We start from the raw sequence: 19099 nt of genomic DNA, 5'->3' as shown, positions 1-19099 counted from the left end.
CTCCCCCTGCCTGCCCAAGCCCAACAAAAAAGTAGTCAGGGCATTAAAGAAAACAACCATGAATAAGTTAGTCTGATGTTGAAAACAGTATTGGGGAAAATTTACATTTCAATTTTGCTGTTTGGAAGTGCCTGCAGTGGTCACTTTTGTTCTGAGATATCTCTGCATCTCATCTACTGTGAGATCTTCCTCATTCTTGCTAGCTGTGTCTAGAGGCAGAGGGGAAAACACTGGTGAAGCGCAGGATGACTCCCAAGAATCCAGTGTGAGATCAACCTCCAGTTTATGTGCTAGCTAACTGATACTTTTTTGCCATCTGGATGAAGAGCTTGCTCTCAGACAAGCTGAGTCTGCCTGTGCACATGAGGCAGAGGATGAGCAGGTGAGTGCAACTGTAGGGCAACGTCTGATGCATTTGCAAAGGTCCCAGGGATAGCTCCTGCTAACATCAACAAAAGTTCTGCAGGGTGTTTATAATGCGCCCAGGCAAGCATTCCTTTCATGATATCTAACAGACACTGTATATACCACTATAGATTGTTCCATATAATCCTACCTAGGCTCTGACAAGTAAGACAAGATTGTAGACTACTCTTTTTCAGCTTCAGGAGACTTGCCATTGTGTTCTCTTTCCTCTTGCTGTGTTAAAACCACCTAGGATGAGCAGCACATTTTCCTGAGGTCTTTTTTCCAGAGAATTTTAATTAGATCCTTGTAGTTGTTTTTCATTACACGAGTATGTTCTTACTACAATGCTGTTTAAATAATAACATGCACAGCAAACTGTTCATGTAAGTGTGTTCTAAATTTACTGGTGATTTTGGACTGTGAGACTAACTCTTGTTACGTCTGTCTCTGTTGGTCTATGGCTGCTGGCTTTTTTTGCAAGTAAGTGTAACTATTAATGGTCCCAGTCGGGTGATCTTTGATAAAAAAGTCACTTAAATGGATTAAATATAAATGATGGATCATTTGTCTTTAGAGCTGCTCCCAACTCCACGTATTTAACCCAAGTCCTCTTATCATTATCTGAATAACTTGAATACAGTCATAGTGATTGTGATATATTTATTTAAGGTTTTCGTTCTCCTGCCAATAGTGAGCCTCTGAAACTGAGCAAGGCTGAGAGCTCTGGATCTGCTTAACCCTACAGAGTGCTGACGTGAGAGTAAGTGCAATGTCAAAAAAGAAAAGAAAAAAATGAAAAAAACAGTGGCTGTCAGCTGCATTTCATTAGCATAGATAGCATTTTCTGTATCTTATTTCATGATTTGGTGTTTCAAATATAGACAAATCTACTCTATCCTGTAAGGAACTTCCTGCAGCTATTGCACAACAGCTAGGCTACTTAAGAAGAGGCTTTTTAAAGAACAGCTTCTCTGGATCTTTCACATTTAAAAAGACCAAGGTTTTTTCAAGTTTTTATAGTGGTGCTAGATCCTCACAGAATATCGCTTGGAAGTGACTGTCATCCAAGCGACTGTCAGTAATGTTGTCCTGTGCTGCCCAGCTGTGCTGAGAGATGACCCTTCAGATCTTCCCAGCTGCTGGTGGTGGCTCCGCTCCTCTTCTTCTCAGGAGTACATCTGCTTTGCAGTCTGTGCACTATCACACTTCTGTGCTGTGTGACTGATTGATAGATTCTATATTAAACAAACACGTAGGACCTCTCTGTGGTTAGTGCTTGCTATACCAAGCACATGTGCATGTGAAAAACCCCTCCGTGGTCAAGGAGGCCATGCAATCCTTGTTCATTTATTGCTTGTATTGTAAGTGGTCATGTGAGCCTCATGTTGGTGTATTAGACTCAAACTGCTTGAGACTGTAAGCGAAGCCTGTCAACCCAAGGTATGTTTAAGCTAGCTTCTCATTATAGTTAGTGAGTCATCTCTTGTGATTTCATATATGTGAGTGGAATGCCATCACTACACAATGAAAAGACTCATAGAATCATAGAATCATAGAATCATAAGGGTTGGAAAGGACCTTAAGATCATCTAGTTCCAACCCCCCTGCCATGGGCAGGGACACCTTGCCCTAAACCACGTGGTTCAAGGCTCTGTCCAACCTGGCCTTGAACACCGCCAGGGATGGAGCATCCACAACCTCCCTGGGCATCCCCAAAAGCATGATAAACCAATTTTATCTTTAGAAAAATTTATTAAGTCTGTGTGCTTTCCTGGTAAATCTCTTTTGGTTATTACTGGAACAGGAACTGGAGTGATGCAAAAGGTAAAAAGGAAAAGAATCAGTTTACCAGCCCCTCTTGCCTGCTCCCATTGAAAACTGCAGATGCTTTAAGTGGGTCCAGCAAAGCACTAAATCTTACCTGTTTTATCTCAGAATTGCAAAAGCAGACTGTCCTAAAAGCCTGACTGAGGAATTGGTTACCCAGTTCTCATGTTGATGGGTCACCACTCCTAGGAGCCTCAGCCTGGATGAGAGGAACCTTCCGGCAGTTTGCATTTCACACTGAGAGTTGATCTGGCTGCAGGACTGAACCACTGACAAAGTGGTATACAGCCACTTTTTCTTTTTATTGGGAAAAGAATTGGTCTTACTTAGACTAGAGTTTAGCTGTACTCCATGATTTACCCTGATGTGCTTGTGCGTTTCCATGTCCTTTCAGCTATGAGAATGAAAGAGGGCAAGAATAAGTTCCTGAACACAGGTAAAGAGTATCAGAGAAGGTCTTCTTCACTCCTCCAGCGTAGTGGCAAAATTGAAAATTTGGATATGTACTGGAAAACTTAAGTTATAACGAGGGATACTTTTTCCTTTTGTCATGCCCTAGTTTTCTGTTTGAGTGATCCAGATCTCATAAAATGTAGTTCTAATGCCATTAATCCACACAAATCCCTCCTGCCTCTAACATGCTTGTGCGTGAATAGTCATGGCCAGACAGGCCATTTCACTATCTTCTTGCTAATGAAGGATTTTCATTAGTGCATACATAGAGCTTACCTTGTAGTTCCACTGGGGAAAAAAATGTCTTCAAATTTTCTGAAGTTTTCCTTAAAGGAAGTTTGTCCACAATACATAGAATGGTCTTAAACATGCTTTCTGAAGTCCAAAAATATACTCTAGTGTAGCAATGCATCCAGTAAGGTGCAGAGGATGCTCACCAGCATTGTCAGAGAATAAAATCCACCCGCTGGAAAAGGATGGCATATGGCATATGCATTGCAAACCACTCTGTTGGATCACTAACTCATTCAGAATGAGAGGCATGGAAGGGGTTAGATCATAGAAATTTTCCACAGTAAATTAGTTAACATTAACTATAGGAAAAAATTATTTGTGAGGAGAAGAGTCCAGGAAACCAATTAAAAGAGAGGACTCTAGGGGATATATGTTCAACAAATTGTGTGGGAAGCTATGTGCATAACTGCCACTGAAGTCAATGTTTAGAGGGGCATCATGGTGGAAGGATGATGAGAAACTGTCTTTAAGCATGGTCACCTTTAGCTGGGTTAATACTGAAACCTATGACTTGCTATCTGATGACTGTATTCATAACCTCAGTGAAAGGACTGGGATAACCAACCATGAAAAGGAAAAACCATTCAAAAACCAACAAAAAACAAGGGGGGAGGGGAGAAGAGGGCAGGCAATACAATAATGTTTCGCCTTTCTGCACCAAAATTTCAGTAGAGCTCAGAACATGGGCAAGTCTGATCCCATTTTGAATAATAACTGGCATAAAGAAGTAAAACAACTTCTCCAAGGAGTCCCAGTGCTCCTGTTGTTAAAATCAAAGGCAAATGCACGTGCTTCTTTCCCTACTTAGAAGAAACTGGTGGTGGTTTCAGGAGAGCACAAAATGTATACTTTTTAATGAATTTGTTTTTCATGTGACCTGACTCCTCATGCTGATGGTTTCCATTTTATTATGGGAGGTATCGTAGTGCGGGTGCTTAAAAGTTAGTTTGTGTTTCCTCTACTTGTATCTATTTTGTAATTAAGGAAAGATCTTCAGACTCCAGAGAAACTATTCCAGCACCTTTTCTCTGCAGTAAATTATGACCAAATAACAAAATGTTTTAAACTCTCAAAAAACTGTAACTAAATACAGCCAGCATTCCCCTACTTTCTGAATTACTGCAAGAGAGCCAAATTCTCTGTGGTGGCTCAGGAGATCAAGGGCACTTACTCATAAGTGAACATGCATGCTTACTACACTGTAGATGCATTGTATTGGGAATAGTGCTGTCCACATGTTGCGATGGTGAATGTCTAAACCTAAGCCAAATAGTTCCTGTGCCTGAAATCCCTTCTTTGAGAGCACAGACAAATTTCGTAGTATAGGCGTAAACTACATTGGCTTTTTTTGTGTGCCTTGAATGCCAAATGAATGTCTGTATTTACAAAGGACCACGAAACAAACTCTGTGAGTGGAACTCTACTGTTAGTGAGCTACCACTGCCAAGTGCACAGAGCCTGAAAAGGTCTGTTATTGAGGTCCAGCACAGGGTAGCTGCTGTGAAGAGCTGTCATCATTTGATGTCTCTTAACAGCTTTTAAGTTCTGTAGTAAACATGGTGACTACTTTAAAACCAGAGCAGTGGTGGGCACCAAATGTAGGTTCCCCTTGGAGATCTTGGGCAGTAACAACATTTCTGAGTGCGTTAGCGGGATCCGAGAGATAGGACAGCTGTTCAGTGCACTTCTGAGGTAGTCCACCATCTCCTAGCATGCCACCCTGGCTTCATTCCTTAGTAATTCTGACTCATCTTTGACCTCTCCATCCAAAACCTTGTAAACTCTCTTTTAGAAAAATTCAGCCAAAATATTCATACCATTTTAGAATGCAAAACAAGGAAAGCCCATTGAATTATCCCTGTTCAAAATATCCTGGAATTTCTTCTGAGAAGCCCTAGCACCTTTATGGCTAAGGGAAAAAAATTTAGATTTGGAAATGCATCCTCTGCATTGGGAATGCTCTTTTATGACCTTGAAGAACACATGACCATCGTGTAACCCTCCAAAAGATCACACTAATTTAATGAAGTCCCTTTTATCAGCAGAAACGTACATCACTGATTATGGTCCAACTCCTGTGCATGACTGGACTTTGAGTGCACATGCCTTACCAAACAACTAAAGGTATCCCACCACCCTCCAGCTCCCATGTTCCACCAGGAGCACAGATCCTGCTGCCTGAGCAGATTCATGCTCAGAGGCCATGAGGGCAAAGGCAGACATTCCCTGCATTGCTTGCTTAGCCAGGAGATTGGGAAAAGGCACTGGGATAGGGTCGTATAAAGCAAGAGTGAGGAGGAAGCCTGCCCGCCCTGCTCTGGTTGGTTTTCCTGCCAACAGATGTGTAGAGAGCAGGAGGAAGATAGTGTGGCTGCTAGGGGAGAGCATAACCAGCCAGGAGAAAAGCTGGGATGAAGAGCTCGGAGAAACATGAGATCAGAGACTGTGAATCAGGATGTGAATGGATGAAGGACTTGCCAAGCCAGAAGACTGGTGAAGGAAGCTGACATGGGTGAGGTGAGGTCTGGGATTAGCTGACCAAAGAGGAGGGAGGATGAAGTGTTGCTGGGGATGGTGGGGACCAGGAGAAAGAAAACTGAAAGAACTTGGGGTATGGAAAAAGAAGTAGGAGTGAGTAGATGGATAGTGACAGAAATAGTGAGAGCAGAAACAGCCAAGGAGAGCACAAGGCATTAGACGCTGGATGAAAAGACAAGAGCTGGGTGTTGGTTTCAGCAGACGAAAAAGAATGAGGCTGGTATGGGGAAGCAGAGGTAAAAGGAGAGAGAGGGAAAATAGGTGGTGGAAGCAAGAACTTTAACATCTGATTGTGTAATACTAGATCTGACTTTAATGTGGGAACAAAGGGTGAAACCTGCCTTCTGGTGCTTCCAAACTCTTGGAGTGCCTCCTTACCCATAATGCTGTCCATTTTAGGCATGTTTAAGTGTGCACATGTGCCATATAGAACATCAAGTGGGCAGACATACATGAATGCAAAAGTCTTCCAAGAGATCATACAATGCAATGGTTGAAGCTCTAGAACCATTTTTTTTTCTCCTCTTACATTTGATGTCATGTATATCAGAATATATCAGGATAAATCCTGATTACTGCAGAGTCTTTGAGACAAGTTCAGTAATTTGGGTTGAGCTGTCTGAAAAACTGATATCACTAGAAGATTTTAGCTTCCCACAGTTAGGAAGGCAAAGGTACTGTAGTTTCTCTCAGAAATAGTGTTCTTCAGGATTTATTTTCCTGAAAAGCTGAGAGCCCCTAAAAAATTGTATTCAGCTTTGCAGAGTTAAATCCAACAGTCTGCAGCAGTGACTTTCAAACCATTGTCTGTGAACCACAGAATCCATAGACAGCTTTTATAAGCACTGTGTAAAGATTCCTGAGAAAAACAGGACTTTTGCTTAAATTTGCTATAATTGCAAATTTTACATATAGAAACTAGGAAAAAAAATGCAAGTCCTTAATAGGCAGTGTAAAGATATGGAGGAGAATGAAGGTACTTCAAAATCAGGCATCCTGTTATGAAGCAGCCAGTTCTACAGAGCCAAGGTTTAGCATTTGGGTGTATGACTTTTGTTTTATGCTCTTTGGACTCCCTGTCTGCTGAGGATCATACTTTCTGATGAAGATAAATTGCCTCTACCCACCGTAGCTTTAGGTTTTAGTTCCAGCTGGGATATGCTGGTAATCCTGAGATAAAAAGTTTTCTTCTGAATATATTGCAGTTAACTTCAGTTGTATAAATCCAAACATTAGCTGGATACCATAAATAGGCAGGATGTGCAAGGAGGCCAAGTTGAAAATGTGCAGGAACTATGCCTTTTTTCTTTAATGCAACCCCGAATTTGTGCTACGTGTCATCATGTATAATATTTTTCATCTGAAAAGGAAACAATATGCATGTGCTTTTTGGCTGTAGTGATTAACTGGACATAATAAAATGTTGAATTTCACACTTTGGAGAAGTGTATGGGGCAGAATGGGTAAGATTTTCTCAAGTTCTCATGCATTTAGTGCTTTCTTGGAGGTAGTTTTCTGCAAGATTGGGTAGAGAACAGAAATACATCTGGTTTATATTATATGATGGCTGTACTTTGGCAATGGGAAAAGATGGCACTTAAAAAAAAGGAAAGAAGAATAAAAAAAGAAAAGCTTGGCAACTACAGAATGGAGGAACAATTACAAGAACTATCTTAAAATTCCCAGGATTTGTAATTTATTTTTCCACGCATGCATTTTTCTGATGTTGCTGGTGTTAAAGGAGACAGAGGAAATTCAGTAGGATTTTACAGAGTACAGTTATCTCTGTAAAACAATCTCCGTTATTCAGGTTGCCCCCACAGCAGCTGCTGTGATTTAAGATGTGGGTGGTAGCGAAAGGGATAGGAAGCAGGACTCATATGTTGACTTTAAAAGAAGTAATCAATCACCATTTTTTTCTGTTGTTTTCTTCAGCCACTGGCCAGAAAGTAAGGAAGGTGATCTCCCCTTTAACTGTAATTATCTATGGGTATAACACAGAAGTAAAAATAATGCAGATGTTGTTCGGAGACAGAGCTATGTGCAGCATCTTCGTGGTGGGAGAGGGGAAAAGTTATTCAAGCAATGCAACAATACCTACTGATGTATCAGCTACTGTGGTTTACATTTGTTCTTTTTTTAATATATTCATCCATAAAATATTCTTTTTATTCACCCCTCACATTAACATAAGGTGATTCCAAAGTACAAAGTGTTGAGACTCTACTCATGTGCTAGACATTTGCATCTTTGAGTAAAGTTGGTGGGAGCCGAGGACACTGAGCATCTGTCTATTTTTGAACAAGATTACAGGGTGTGACATGCAAGCACCTTCCAAGAGTGTAGTAAGTGATGCATCCCCTGGGGCTGCCTTTCACATACTCTCATTTGGAGATCATAATGCTTCAGCCTTTGCAGGGCTGGGGCTGGAAAGGTTGGGAATCATGCCTTCCCTGCAGCAGTGTCTGAGCTATATGACAGTACCTCCAGGTTGTTCAGCAACTTAGCTGACTTCAAACAGAGCACTGGAACAAAATATGTTCTGAATGTTTTTTAAGTAAAAGCTAATGTGAAAATGTGGGAGTTTGAACCAATGTAAACACTTTAAATTTAAAACAATTTTCAAAAGTAGTAAAGAAAAAAATAGTGTTCCTGCTCTTGAAATTCCTAAAGGACACACTTTTCCTTCTGAGTCGTGATTTAATTAGATTATATTTTATTAGACATTCTTTACAAATTTTAAAATACTGCTATTATACATGCACAAAGGAAAATCAGTTTGAACAATTGTATGTAGGCATTCATTGAAGTCAACCACAAAACAGGAACATTTTATGTCAGTTATCAATGTACTCGATATGTATATCTAAAGTGCATTATGTTACAAAAAATATAGAAAGTCAGCAGCACCAAGATATGTTCACAAAATAAATACACCAGTTCACAAAATAAATTATGGTAAATGTGACAATAATAATTGTCTTAGGCTTAGCCAAAAAAAAAGGAAAAAAAAAAAAAGGGGGGAAATTTCACAATAACCAAATGTGCAGTTTCAGAGAGCGGGGGGGGGGGGGAGAAGATTTTATTCTGAGCATTTACAATATTTACAGGTAATAAATATTTTAATACTTCCCATATGTTCACTATTACAGAATACTGCAATATGTCTTCCAAAAATCTCTTGCTGAAAATGTCAGCGCCTCCTGCAAAGAAAAAATGGACAGAAAAAACAGAAAAATTAATTTTCACTTCAAATACATGGACATAAAATTAATATTAAGAGTGCCACAGACTACAATGGGTAAGCCTTGCTGGTACACATTTGAAATAATAGGGCCAGCTTTAGACATCTTTTGAAGACCTCTACTACATTTGCTTCAATACAACTCAGGTACCAGTATGGAGACCTGCAGTTTGTCACAACACTGAGGCCATCTATTCCACTATATTGTACATCCAGAGAAATAGGAAAGGGTTTTAGTTTTCATTAGAGCCTCATGCAAGAAGATTCCTGAATGCTACAGGTAGAAAAATTGCATCAACCTATAATAAATATGCCAAGTGCTAAATGGAAAAAAAAAAATCCAAAACAAAACAAAGAAATGAGAAACTTGTTTGGAAGATAAGAAGGAGACAGTCCTTATTGAACACTTTGGCAATCATGCTCCTGCTGTTAACTGCTTGGGTATAATGCCAAGTTTATGATTAAAACAATGCCATGGGGTTTGTTTGGTCTATCTTTTCCACACAGACCACTTGTTAGACAAGGGTCTGTTCACCTTAGAGGTACATATTTCTGTGGTGTTATGTACATGAATGTATGCAGTACTCATGCAGTAAAGGCAGCTCAGGTCTTGAAGTAACCAGACCCTTGATAGTGTGTCTCTTTAAACTCTTGAATGAAAGAAAAGATTATAAATCCTGAAAGTTTCCTTCTGTAAGCCAAAGAGCTTGGACCTGAAAGAAAAGAAGCATCTCCTCGTGTTAAGCTCTAACTCCCACTGCATTCAGTCCAAGCTGAAACAGTCAGCTGTATAAAGTCCAAAGATTTGGGAGTTTTCTAAGGCATACTGGCAGCCTGGTGTGAGATCTCTACTCTTCCCTTCCTTCTGAGGGCATGAGAACAAAAGCAGAGCCAGTTCCTACCCTGTTAGTATATTACTTATACTACAATATTATTTTAAGTAAATTCTTAGTGGTGCCACAGGGAATGCTGAAGGGTTGGGCTTTTTTCCCTTCTTTCCCTGTGAACAGCACATTTCTGTAATGCACATTTTTTCCCTGGGAAACAGCTATAGGGTGGAATACAAAGCTATATAGGATGGAGCTGGATTTGCCCTGCGGCTGGACTGATCACCAAAGCTGTGGGCAGGCATGTGTGGGTGTGAGACACAAGAAAATGCAAATCCTTGAGAGTTTGAGGGGTTTTTTTAAATGTGCACATTGAAAGTGAGACTACATTTAACGTTAGGGAGTCTACTCGTTTGAGACGTTTCTTAGGAAATTAGGTAAGAACAGCTTAATTGAATTGGAATGGGAATACAGCTGGAATGTCCCTGAGAAACAATTTTTAAGTGCCTGGAATGGAAATACTAGCATGAAGCTCCTTAGTAATTAATTGGCAATATTAGGATGTATTCAGGCTATATCACAATATGTATAATAATAGCACACAATTCATACAGCATGACTGTATATGTGTGTTTGCACTTCACAGATCTGTTTGTAAGAGGGTGATGTTTTCAATTTGGCTTGGAGTTTAGGCTTTGTTTTAGAGTTTAAGCTAAGCCACATCTTGACAATGGGCTCCATAGTAATGACTACTTGCAAGATGCCCTCTGTGATTTGGTCCCAGATTTTGCAAGATTGGCTTCTTTTATGAGATATTTCCTGTAGTAAGTCAAAAGATCTAGAGAGTACATTATTTTTGGTCTTTTTTCTGGCCTAAACTCAAAATTGGGATCAAGATTGTGCGGACGGAATTGGCATGAAGATTTTAATTCAGTGTGTTGGGCAGAAAAGCAGCACAAAGATACAGTGAAAAGCATGCTTAAGTGCTTAAGGTTTATGTTTGCACTTCCTTATTTATCCTGCTGCATTAGGCATATCCACTTCTTCACTGTAAAGTAATGATGCTTCTCCTAAACTGCAGCTAGCCTTAGGGGTGCTACAAAAGCAGTTTCTACTGGTGTAGCATATGGAAATCCTGTCTGCACACACCTTCCTTGCCCCCCACCAGCAGATAGAGTAGAAGTTTCTGATTCAGCTCAGTACAGCTGAGGAACCAACCTCACTCAGCTGTGGTCATCCCTCCATGAAAATGTGCTTGCCCACCTTCTGCTAACAACCACATAGATAGCTGCATTGAACCTGACTACCTCTACCTAAAGTACATGCCAGGGAGTTGAGACTTGTTTTATTTAAATTATAGAAATTAAATTGTAGAAATTATATCTTTTGCCAGTTTCTTAAGAGCTGAACCAGCATATTATGTGTGCTCTGTCATTGTGAAGGGGGAACTTAATTTTCCTGTTTTATGACTTCTCTTTTTTTAATCATCTTCAATTAAGTATCTAAACTATAGGTCCTCTTTAGGAAGCTCTTTCTTGCCCTGGAGAAATACTGCATCTTGAGCAATAATTTCAATAAGATATAGCTGACTGCCTTTAGCCATCCAACCATACTTGAAACAGAAAGGCTGAGTAAGGAAAATCAACAGGATTTTACCTGCGGTATCCAAATGCCTTTGGATATACAACCAAAGACAAAGTAGTAAGAGAAAAAATAACAGTTTTTTCCCTACATTCAAGATTTCTGTTTGCCAAATACATGTGTTATTTATTGGCAACCAGAGTTTTTTAACATCCATTGAAAAGTCAGGTGTCTCTTGACTGAAGACCCAGAGCGTGCCTCCTAAAGCGCTGAGACAAACCAGCCCTTCTTACTACGTTACTAACTGCTACAGCCATACTAACATGTTTATGGTCCAGGACACTGAATGACTAATCCCAAATGCTGGTAAATCCTGTATATCCCAGCAGAAGTTGAGGTGATGGAGCATGTTGCGAACTGTGGCCTGTAAAGCTTAACCCAGGAGTGCAGGGTTTTTTTAGTAAATCCCACAGCTGGTGTCTAAGGGATTTACTGCAAGCAAGTGGCACTCCTCTTACATCTCTATTCTGCCAAAGGGAAGGAAGAAAGAAAAGGGTGGGAAAATGCAAACATTTGAGGAGAACTGAGGGACAGACTCCTTGGATTTGCCTGCAAGTGTGCAGACTTCCACTCAAGCGGAGATGACTGCAAGCAGATGAGTCACTTGGGGCACCTAGACTGAAGTCTTCAGCTCACCACTGCCCTAAAAACCCTTCATTGTCATACATGGGGGAAGCACGTCTCTCTCTGAAAGCAATGCTCAACATTTTTCAGCAGTAATGTAATCATTTCACAAGCTGGCAAAAAGATGGTGCTGAATTAAAAAGTCCTAATGGCAGGGAAAATTTTATGGTGAAAGGCTGGTCTGCGCTGTTTGCAGATATTACTAAGAGGGAAATTTTCCGTGTTCTCCCCTAAGGTTAAGAAGTAAAATGAAAAACTGTAAAGTAAGGGTAGGAAAGTTGCCAAAAAGGGGAGGCGTTGAGAGGGAGGAAAGAAAACTTCGCCATTTTATAGATGCAGAGCCTTAAATAAAACTCAAAGCTTTCAATCTGCTGAGGCCCAAGTGCGGGACCAAGATTTGATGTGAGAGACACTAAAATTAAAACAGGAAAGGAAATTTTAATGGCTATGATGTGCTTTGGTTTTGCAGAAATAACTCTACCTACTTCTAACTCAGCTCCAGGAGGTTCGTTTTGGCAGTTAGTGTTTTACTTGAATTGTTTGTCATAGGAAAGAAAGACTTTGTCACAAGCGTAAGGTGGGAAGGGTACTTACCTCCAGAAAGCACCTTGAGACTGTGCACTGCTTGAAAAGCTACTGCTCAGTTACGAGCAAAACAGTGTGCTATTACTCCAGTTTTGAGTGAGGCCTTGGTCTCTCACACCAAACGATAATAATTTCAGTAAATATATAGTACGCCCCCCAAAAGATATAGCAGAATTACCTTGAAGTGTGATTATGTATAGTAACAGAGTTGTCCAAGAGTGGGCTCTCAGTCACAATGCTTCCATACATGCTAGAATTTAGCCAAGCCGAGCGGGCTCGCCTCTTTTTCTTCTCTTGTTCCTTGCGTTTTCCAGGCTTTGCTTTCTTTTTCTTCCCTGATACCTTCATGGGCTGCTCCTTGTAGGTTTGTGATTTGTTTGTCTCCTGAGTTAGGTATCTGCCCTCATCTTCACTACCAAATCGTACAGGGTAGTTCTTTGTGTTGGTAGCAGGCTTAGGGTTAGGTGAAACCTCTGAAGTCGCACGGATTTCTGCAGTGTTGACACCTTCAATTAAATTTTGAAGGAATATTCTTCTTCGTAAATCTTGGATTGACTTGCCCTTGTCATGCAATAGCTGGTGCTCTGATACAGCCCGTTTGCTAAAGAAAGAGAAGAGAGGAGGGGGAAAAAAACCTTTAGGATTCGGTTATTGCCTAGCACTTGGCAGAGCTCCTCTCTCTTCTGGCAGTGGTGGCCACACTGTGTGAGTGACTGTGTACCAGCTCTCAGGCTTGGAGACATCAAGTTAGGTCAGACTGCTGGAGCAAGTCCTGCTTCTCAGAGTAGCTGCTCCCTACAGAGAAGGGAAAGACCTAAGCAGGTAATAATTCTCAGCTGACTGGTCGTACAGCAATGGACCTGGAGTTGGATTAGTCACTGTTCTGTTCTAGGAAAGTGTTACAACTCTTAATATATCACACTTCAGGCAGTAAAAGCAGGAAGGTGGTTGTCAGAGATAGGAAAACCAAAGGGTCAGATAATGGAGCACTGCAGCCAAGCAAGAGAGGGAATAACAAGTACTTGTATGGAAGCCGGAAGCAGTGTTTATATAGCATCATTCTAACAATTTTCTTCTGCTCAGTCATGTACTTCGAAAACATAAATAAATGCATAAAAGTGTATTTCATTTCTAAATTTAAATAAGTTCAATTGCAGGAGCGTAATGGAAAAATGTATGAATTTGGGTGCCTGAAACATAGGCACTTCAGTCCACAATGAGCTATCCAGAGAGGCAGCCTGAGCATCAGCAGAGAAGAGCCTCAGCCACTCATGTTGAATTCACTGCTTGGCCACTTCTGTCTAATTATGGGGTTAGATGCCTTTCTAGTATTCCTTTAAGAGTGAACTTTTGGGGCCAGTTTTCTTGTCTGCTGTGCTCTCTGAGTTTTATGCTAGCCCTCTTCACTGGGTCTTCTTCACGAGCATCCTGGTTTGTTTGAGTGGTCTCTGGTACTTTTCCAAAGTTCACGACCTTTTGGTTCACTAATTTTTGTCTTGTTTTCAAGGAACTGGGTGGTGGTTTAGCTATCTGTCTTTCAGAGATGTTGTACTGGCAAAGAATGTATGAAACATCTGAGGAAAGAAGATACACGTGGCACCTGGATAATGAATAACTGTGATAAAATACATGCTTTTGCCTTGATGTGGAATAGATGCACAGCTGCACTGCAAACCACAGAAAGAGTGCAGGCTGGGATTTTAGCTATGTTCCCATGAATGCTATAATACAGTTTATCCTTCCAATTGCCCTAGTTCAGTGTGCAGAGATTGGCTATGTATCCTCTCATCTTGCACCAGGGTACTCCATGTGACTGGATTCTTACTGGCCAAAGAAAATGAATTCACTGCCTTGCCTGTCGTATAATCATTTGGTCAGTTAGCTGGATAAGAAGTTATTTCTGCATGTGGATGAAATGGGAGAAGACACATAACTGTAAGTGAATATTCCTTCCTTTTATCCTATGCCTAATTATCCTGCTATGTTACCAGGTTGCAAAATGTGGTGAACAAAGAGCATGCTAAATGATTCGTAGTGTTCTACAACTTATGTTTCTCAGTCCCTTCAATCAAATTCTTTAGACTGTGATTTGATCAACAAGCTACCTGAAACTGGCAACTTCAAGTCACATTGGTTTAAGAGCACTCCCTTCACTTTTTGTCTTTGCAGACCTGCACTTTTTGAGTATTGGGTTCAAGCGGTGGGTTCAAGTGACACTACATCTCTCTTAGTGTAAAATTCAAACAGCAGCTTTCCCCCATTCCACAATGAGACTGAAAGATGACTGCTGGTTTTTCATTAAATCATACAGTAGGGATATCTGCTCAAAAGCAGGCCTAGATATACTTGAGCTTGTGAGCAAACATTGTCTCTGTTTTAAGCATCCCAAAATCAGTTTTGGATGACTTCAGGCTTTAGGGCAAATATTTTGTGCCCTTCAACTCAATGTCCCTAAGCAAAAATGCAATATGATAATACTGAGCTGAACCCGTATTGTTTCTTTCTCTTGAGTGCAGCTGTGACCGTTAACACAAGCTAAAGATCTCCCCCAGGAGAATTTTTTCGTGCAGTGCATTCCCTGAAGCTCTCCAATAGCCATCTCTAACAGCCTTCTTATCGAGGTCAGTCTGATTTGCAAGTGCACTAATAAAACTAGCACCTTGGTCTCCTCTGAGCGGCATACTTCTGTGCTCTTGTCAAACTGTCCAGTGTGGCTCACGTTACATTCCTAGCTTCAGTAATCTGTTTTCCCAAGATATTTGCATGGGAAATGCAGTTCTTCGTTCACTCTTCTAGTTTATAAAAAGCATACAAAATCTCAGTGCTTTACTGAGTCTAAAACAGTATGTATGTCTCATGTGATGAGCAAAGCTTTCCTACTGCCTCTTGTAAACTACCAAGAATAATTCCTTTTATCACAGACAACCTAAAGCTGCCTTAATCCTGTAATGTGTATTTGGTCAATTTACCCACTGTGACAAAATCTTGAATCTCTAAAGCCTGTTATTACAGTACTCTTGATTGAAAAGCTATTCCATTTTACAGAGCTGAAACCTAAAGATTTGGTTCCAGTACACACAAGACAGTCAAAGAGCATTACAAGATCTACATCTTCAGTGAGTATGCCTTTCCAAAATAATGCAGGGATTGACATGTGAGGGGTTAGTGTGCCAAAAAGGGTGGGTTTCTGTTTAAATGTCTGTATGATATTTAGCATCAAGTCTGGCCCCAAATAACATTCTGCCATTCCAGATGATTGTATAACATTACGTAGTGTTACATTTCACATGACTTTTATTACTCAGCCAGACTTAAGGATTACATTTTGCCTATCAACTTCCTTTGTATGCTCTAGATCAAAAATCTCTTTAAAACAAAGATGTGGTAGATACATATCTCTTTAACCTTATGCTTCCTTCTGCCTCAATTATTCAAACAACTCCTATGTTTGTATACCTAGGAGAAGGCTGATGTAAGTGCTTCTTGGTAGAGATATCAACAGTGTCTCACCCACACACTCAGAGTAGGAAGGCAATGGAAACTGGAATGATTGCATTCACATCTTGGGTATGATACGTAAGAAAGTCTTAGGCTGTCAGGGTTAAGATGACCCACTAGAGGTCCCTTCCACCCTGCTGCAAAAGGTACCTCTCATTCAGGGAAACAGAGTCTGTACCCAAACTAAGTGCAGTAAATGCTAAGCTAACATGTGGTAGGCACTTTTGAGAGAAGGATGTTGGTGGTTTGTATTTGACCAGAGCATCCAAACTAATTAGTGTATCCAAGTACTATGCACATACGAGACTTAATGTCTCATTACGAGGAAAACAGTAGAAATCCATGACTTATGACTATCCTGACTTCATGTACTTCCAGATAAGCTGTTCTTTTCAGGCACATTCCTTCTTCATTTTTTTACCCTAGATATCTAGCGTCACTGAGAAGCAACATTCTTCAAGCAACAACTTCCTGTTTCAGAGAGTTGCTCTTATTAAACTGTTGTTATCCTTGAGTATTCACGTTGGGGATGATCATAAGTTTAACAAAATAACTAGAAAGCTCTGGATTTTAAAAGACGGAGTGCCCTCACCACTGGCTCCAGAGGGAGTGAAAACTGCTCAACCTATCTCAGGGTTAGGAAAAATGCTTTGAACAGATCTTGATGCTGCAGTGTCTGGGCATGCTGATAAAAATATCTAATTTCACTTCGAGGCATTACTGGGTTTCTCAGAACTCTTTTAACAGCTAAAGCATTTCTATTACAAATAATATGTCTGGCAGTCTGTTCTTGGGACAATTTGCTGCTGCTTTCCATGGGAGATTTGCCTCAGTAAAGTCTGCAGAACCAGGCCTACGTCATTTTGATTATTTTTGCATGGTTATAATGATGTGCTTCAGTATTTTCATCCGTTACTGGTTTAAGCCTTTGACTGAAAAAAAAATATCTCTAGGCTTAAGTGAGTTATTAACCATTAACTCTAGGAATGGTTTGTGGTGATATTAAAACAGGACACATGTTTGAGTGTGGTGTCTGTGTTTGTGCTGTACCCACAAACAAAACTACGTGAATGCCACTAACTGACAGCTAACTGGTTTCTTGTGTGTGTTTTACATGCCATAGCAAAGAGGGAGCTAAGAAATGCATTTTGGCTGCTTAGCTTCCACTTTTCTTCCCCCCGTCAGGACGGAATGGGGATGTTGGAAAGACCTCTCATCCTGACCTTTAAAAACAAGTGTTAGAACAACACCAGCTTCAAAAAAAAACCAGAGGAGAGTATTTCTTAACAAATCTAACTTCTTTAAAAACCAAATCTGGCTCAGATCCAGCTCAGAGTTTCCTAGCCAAGAGAATAACAGCATTTGACTGTACTTCAGTTATTTTCGGATAACTGTACTGCAGATTTTTTATTTCTGAAACTGAGATTTGTTTCCTCTATATTCAAAGAGAGGAAAAATGGTTGCAAATGAAAGAAATAGCTCAACAATAGTTTGCAAGAGTACAAAACAGCTCAGCATTAATGGACTGGGAAGGATACACTGTAAGCATTATCAGCAATAACATGTTCTACACAATTTGCTGTAGGAGGTTTGTAATAGCTGTCTGCCTGGTGCCAAAGCTTAGGTGTGTCTGAAGTCACTTCACCTGAGGGATTTTCTTTGTTCCTTAAATGGCAGAGGAAGTGCTATTTGGAGATCTTGTCCTTATGTATGTAATAAAACGTTTACAAGGAAACCCATCTGAAATTGTTTGCTATGTCATGTTTCCGTATAAGTTGTGATTGGATTTTCCAGCCTTCTTTCCTCATCCTGACTTCCTTTTGAACTCAGTGACAATACAGCCCTCCACGCAGTATGACTGAGATGTTTCTTCCTTAGAAAATCTGATGCAAGTCCAGTGAAAGCCAGAGAGTTAGATGTGTGAGACAGCTGCTCCTACATCAGCCCAGCGGCTTCTCCTCTGCACTTTGCATAGGGGTATTAGCATAAACCATGCTGATTATTTTGGAAGGAGCAAAGAGGTCATTTCCTGAACAGACTTTCTTAAGTTACATTATCATTTATCAAAAAAATATGCTTCTGCCGCCAAACCTCCAAGATACTGGACTCCCTTTGGATTTTTTTTTTTTTTTTTAACCTGAAGTGGCAGAAATCCAAGGAAGTTGTTCAGTATTTCAGTTTCATGACAGCCCTCACTACCGCGTGTCTCCCCTACTCTTATCAATATTGGCTGCATGCCAGTACCAAAGAAGTATATGTTATTTAGCATAACACACAGCACTTTGATAAAACAGGATGCTCCCTACTAGGACCCTCTCGGGGTGCAGAAGGGTGCACGGGCAATAGCACATGCTGGACAAGCACACGGCTGCCTTGCTGCTCCCCTCGGAAGAAGAAACCCTCAGCTTTAACATGTCCTTCCCAAAAGCTTTATAAGGCCGGCCAGCCGAAAAGCGCCCTTTCCCTGTCCCAAATGCTCTCTGCCTGTCGCTGAGAGGCCACCAGGGAGCACCTGGGTTACCTAGGACAGGTAACCCGGAGCCGCTCCGCTGCAGAGCGCTGCTGGGGCTGCAAAGCCTGCGGGGCTGCGCCCCCTCGCCACCCGCACAGCCACCCAAAAGAGGGAAAAAAAACCAAGAAAAACTCACAGTCTGCGGCTGATTCCCTCTACTGATCTCCCGTAAGAGGGCACGGAATAACTCAGCAGGAACACTGCGAAACTCCACTGCTGGAAGAGTTTAGTGAACATCGTATCCTCCGGGTCTTAAAACCTGAAAGGAAAGGGAGGTCAGTCCCGCGGGATTCGGGTGTCAGCTCCGTCCTCAAGCGCTCCCCGCTTTCGGCTCGACCAGCTCTGAGGCTGTGGAGGAAAAACAAACTTGCGGAGCTCTCGGCAGCGGCTCACTTCTTCCAAACTTCGCTCCGTCGCTCTCCCGTCCCTGCTGTCTGCCTCTCCCTCCCTCCTTCAATCCCTCCCTCCTTCTCTGTGTCTCGCTACCCGGAGGCAAGATCTTTCTCAATATCAGTTAAAAAATCGTCTAGCTCCTCTTTGACTCGGGTTAGAGAGCGTGTCTGTTTATCTCCTTGAGCCCTGATCAATTCTAGTCCTCTAAGCCGCTGTCTCAGGGCTTTATGTTACAGGAGAAGCCCTCTTTGCAGA

General features: G+C 41.1%; 1 protein-coding gene across 1 annotated transcript; it reads right to left on the bottom strand.

Annotated features, from left to right (window-relative positions):
- Positions 1-8219: 8219 nt before the first annotated feature.
- Positions 8220-18710, bottom strand: PTHLH (parathyroid hormone like hormone). The gene is made up of 3 exons (XM_030479522.1): positions 18588-18710; positions 12620-13042; positions 8220-8723 (listed from the first exon to the last, which is right to left on the bottom strand). Exons 1-3 carry the CDS (start codon positions 18686-18688, stop codon positions 8714-8716), a joined length of 534 nt encoding a protein of 177 aa, XP_030335382.1. The 5' UTR covers positions 18689-18710; the 3' UTR covers positions 8220-8713.
- Positions 18711-19099: the final 389 nt, after the last annotated feature.

The sequence above is a fragment of the Strigops habroptila genome, chromosome 3 (genome assembly GCF_004027225.2).
Source record: "Strigops habroptila isolate Jane chromosome 3, bStrHab1.2.pri, whole genome shotgun sequence".
Taxonomy (NCBI): Eukaryota; Metazoa; Chordata; class Aves; order Psittaciformes; family Psittacidae; genus Strigops; species Strigops habroptila.
The sequence above is the reverse complement of the archived record's forward strand: the minus strand, read 5'-3'. Positions and strand labels throughout refer to the sequence as shown.

What these genes read in the sequence shown, in the direction of transcription:
- PTHLH (XM_030479522.1), bottom strand. Translation starts at nt 18,688, where the DNA reads ATGTTCACTAAACTCTTCCAGCAGTGGAGTTTCGCAGTGTTCCTGCTG. An exon ending in GAGGGAATCAGCCGCAGACT is followed by an intron (nt 13,043 to 18,587) that starts GTGAGTTTTTCT and finishes CTCTTTCTTTAG; the next exon opens with CAAACGGGCTGTATCAGAGC.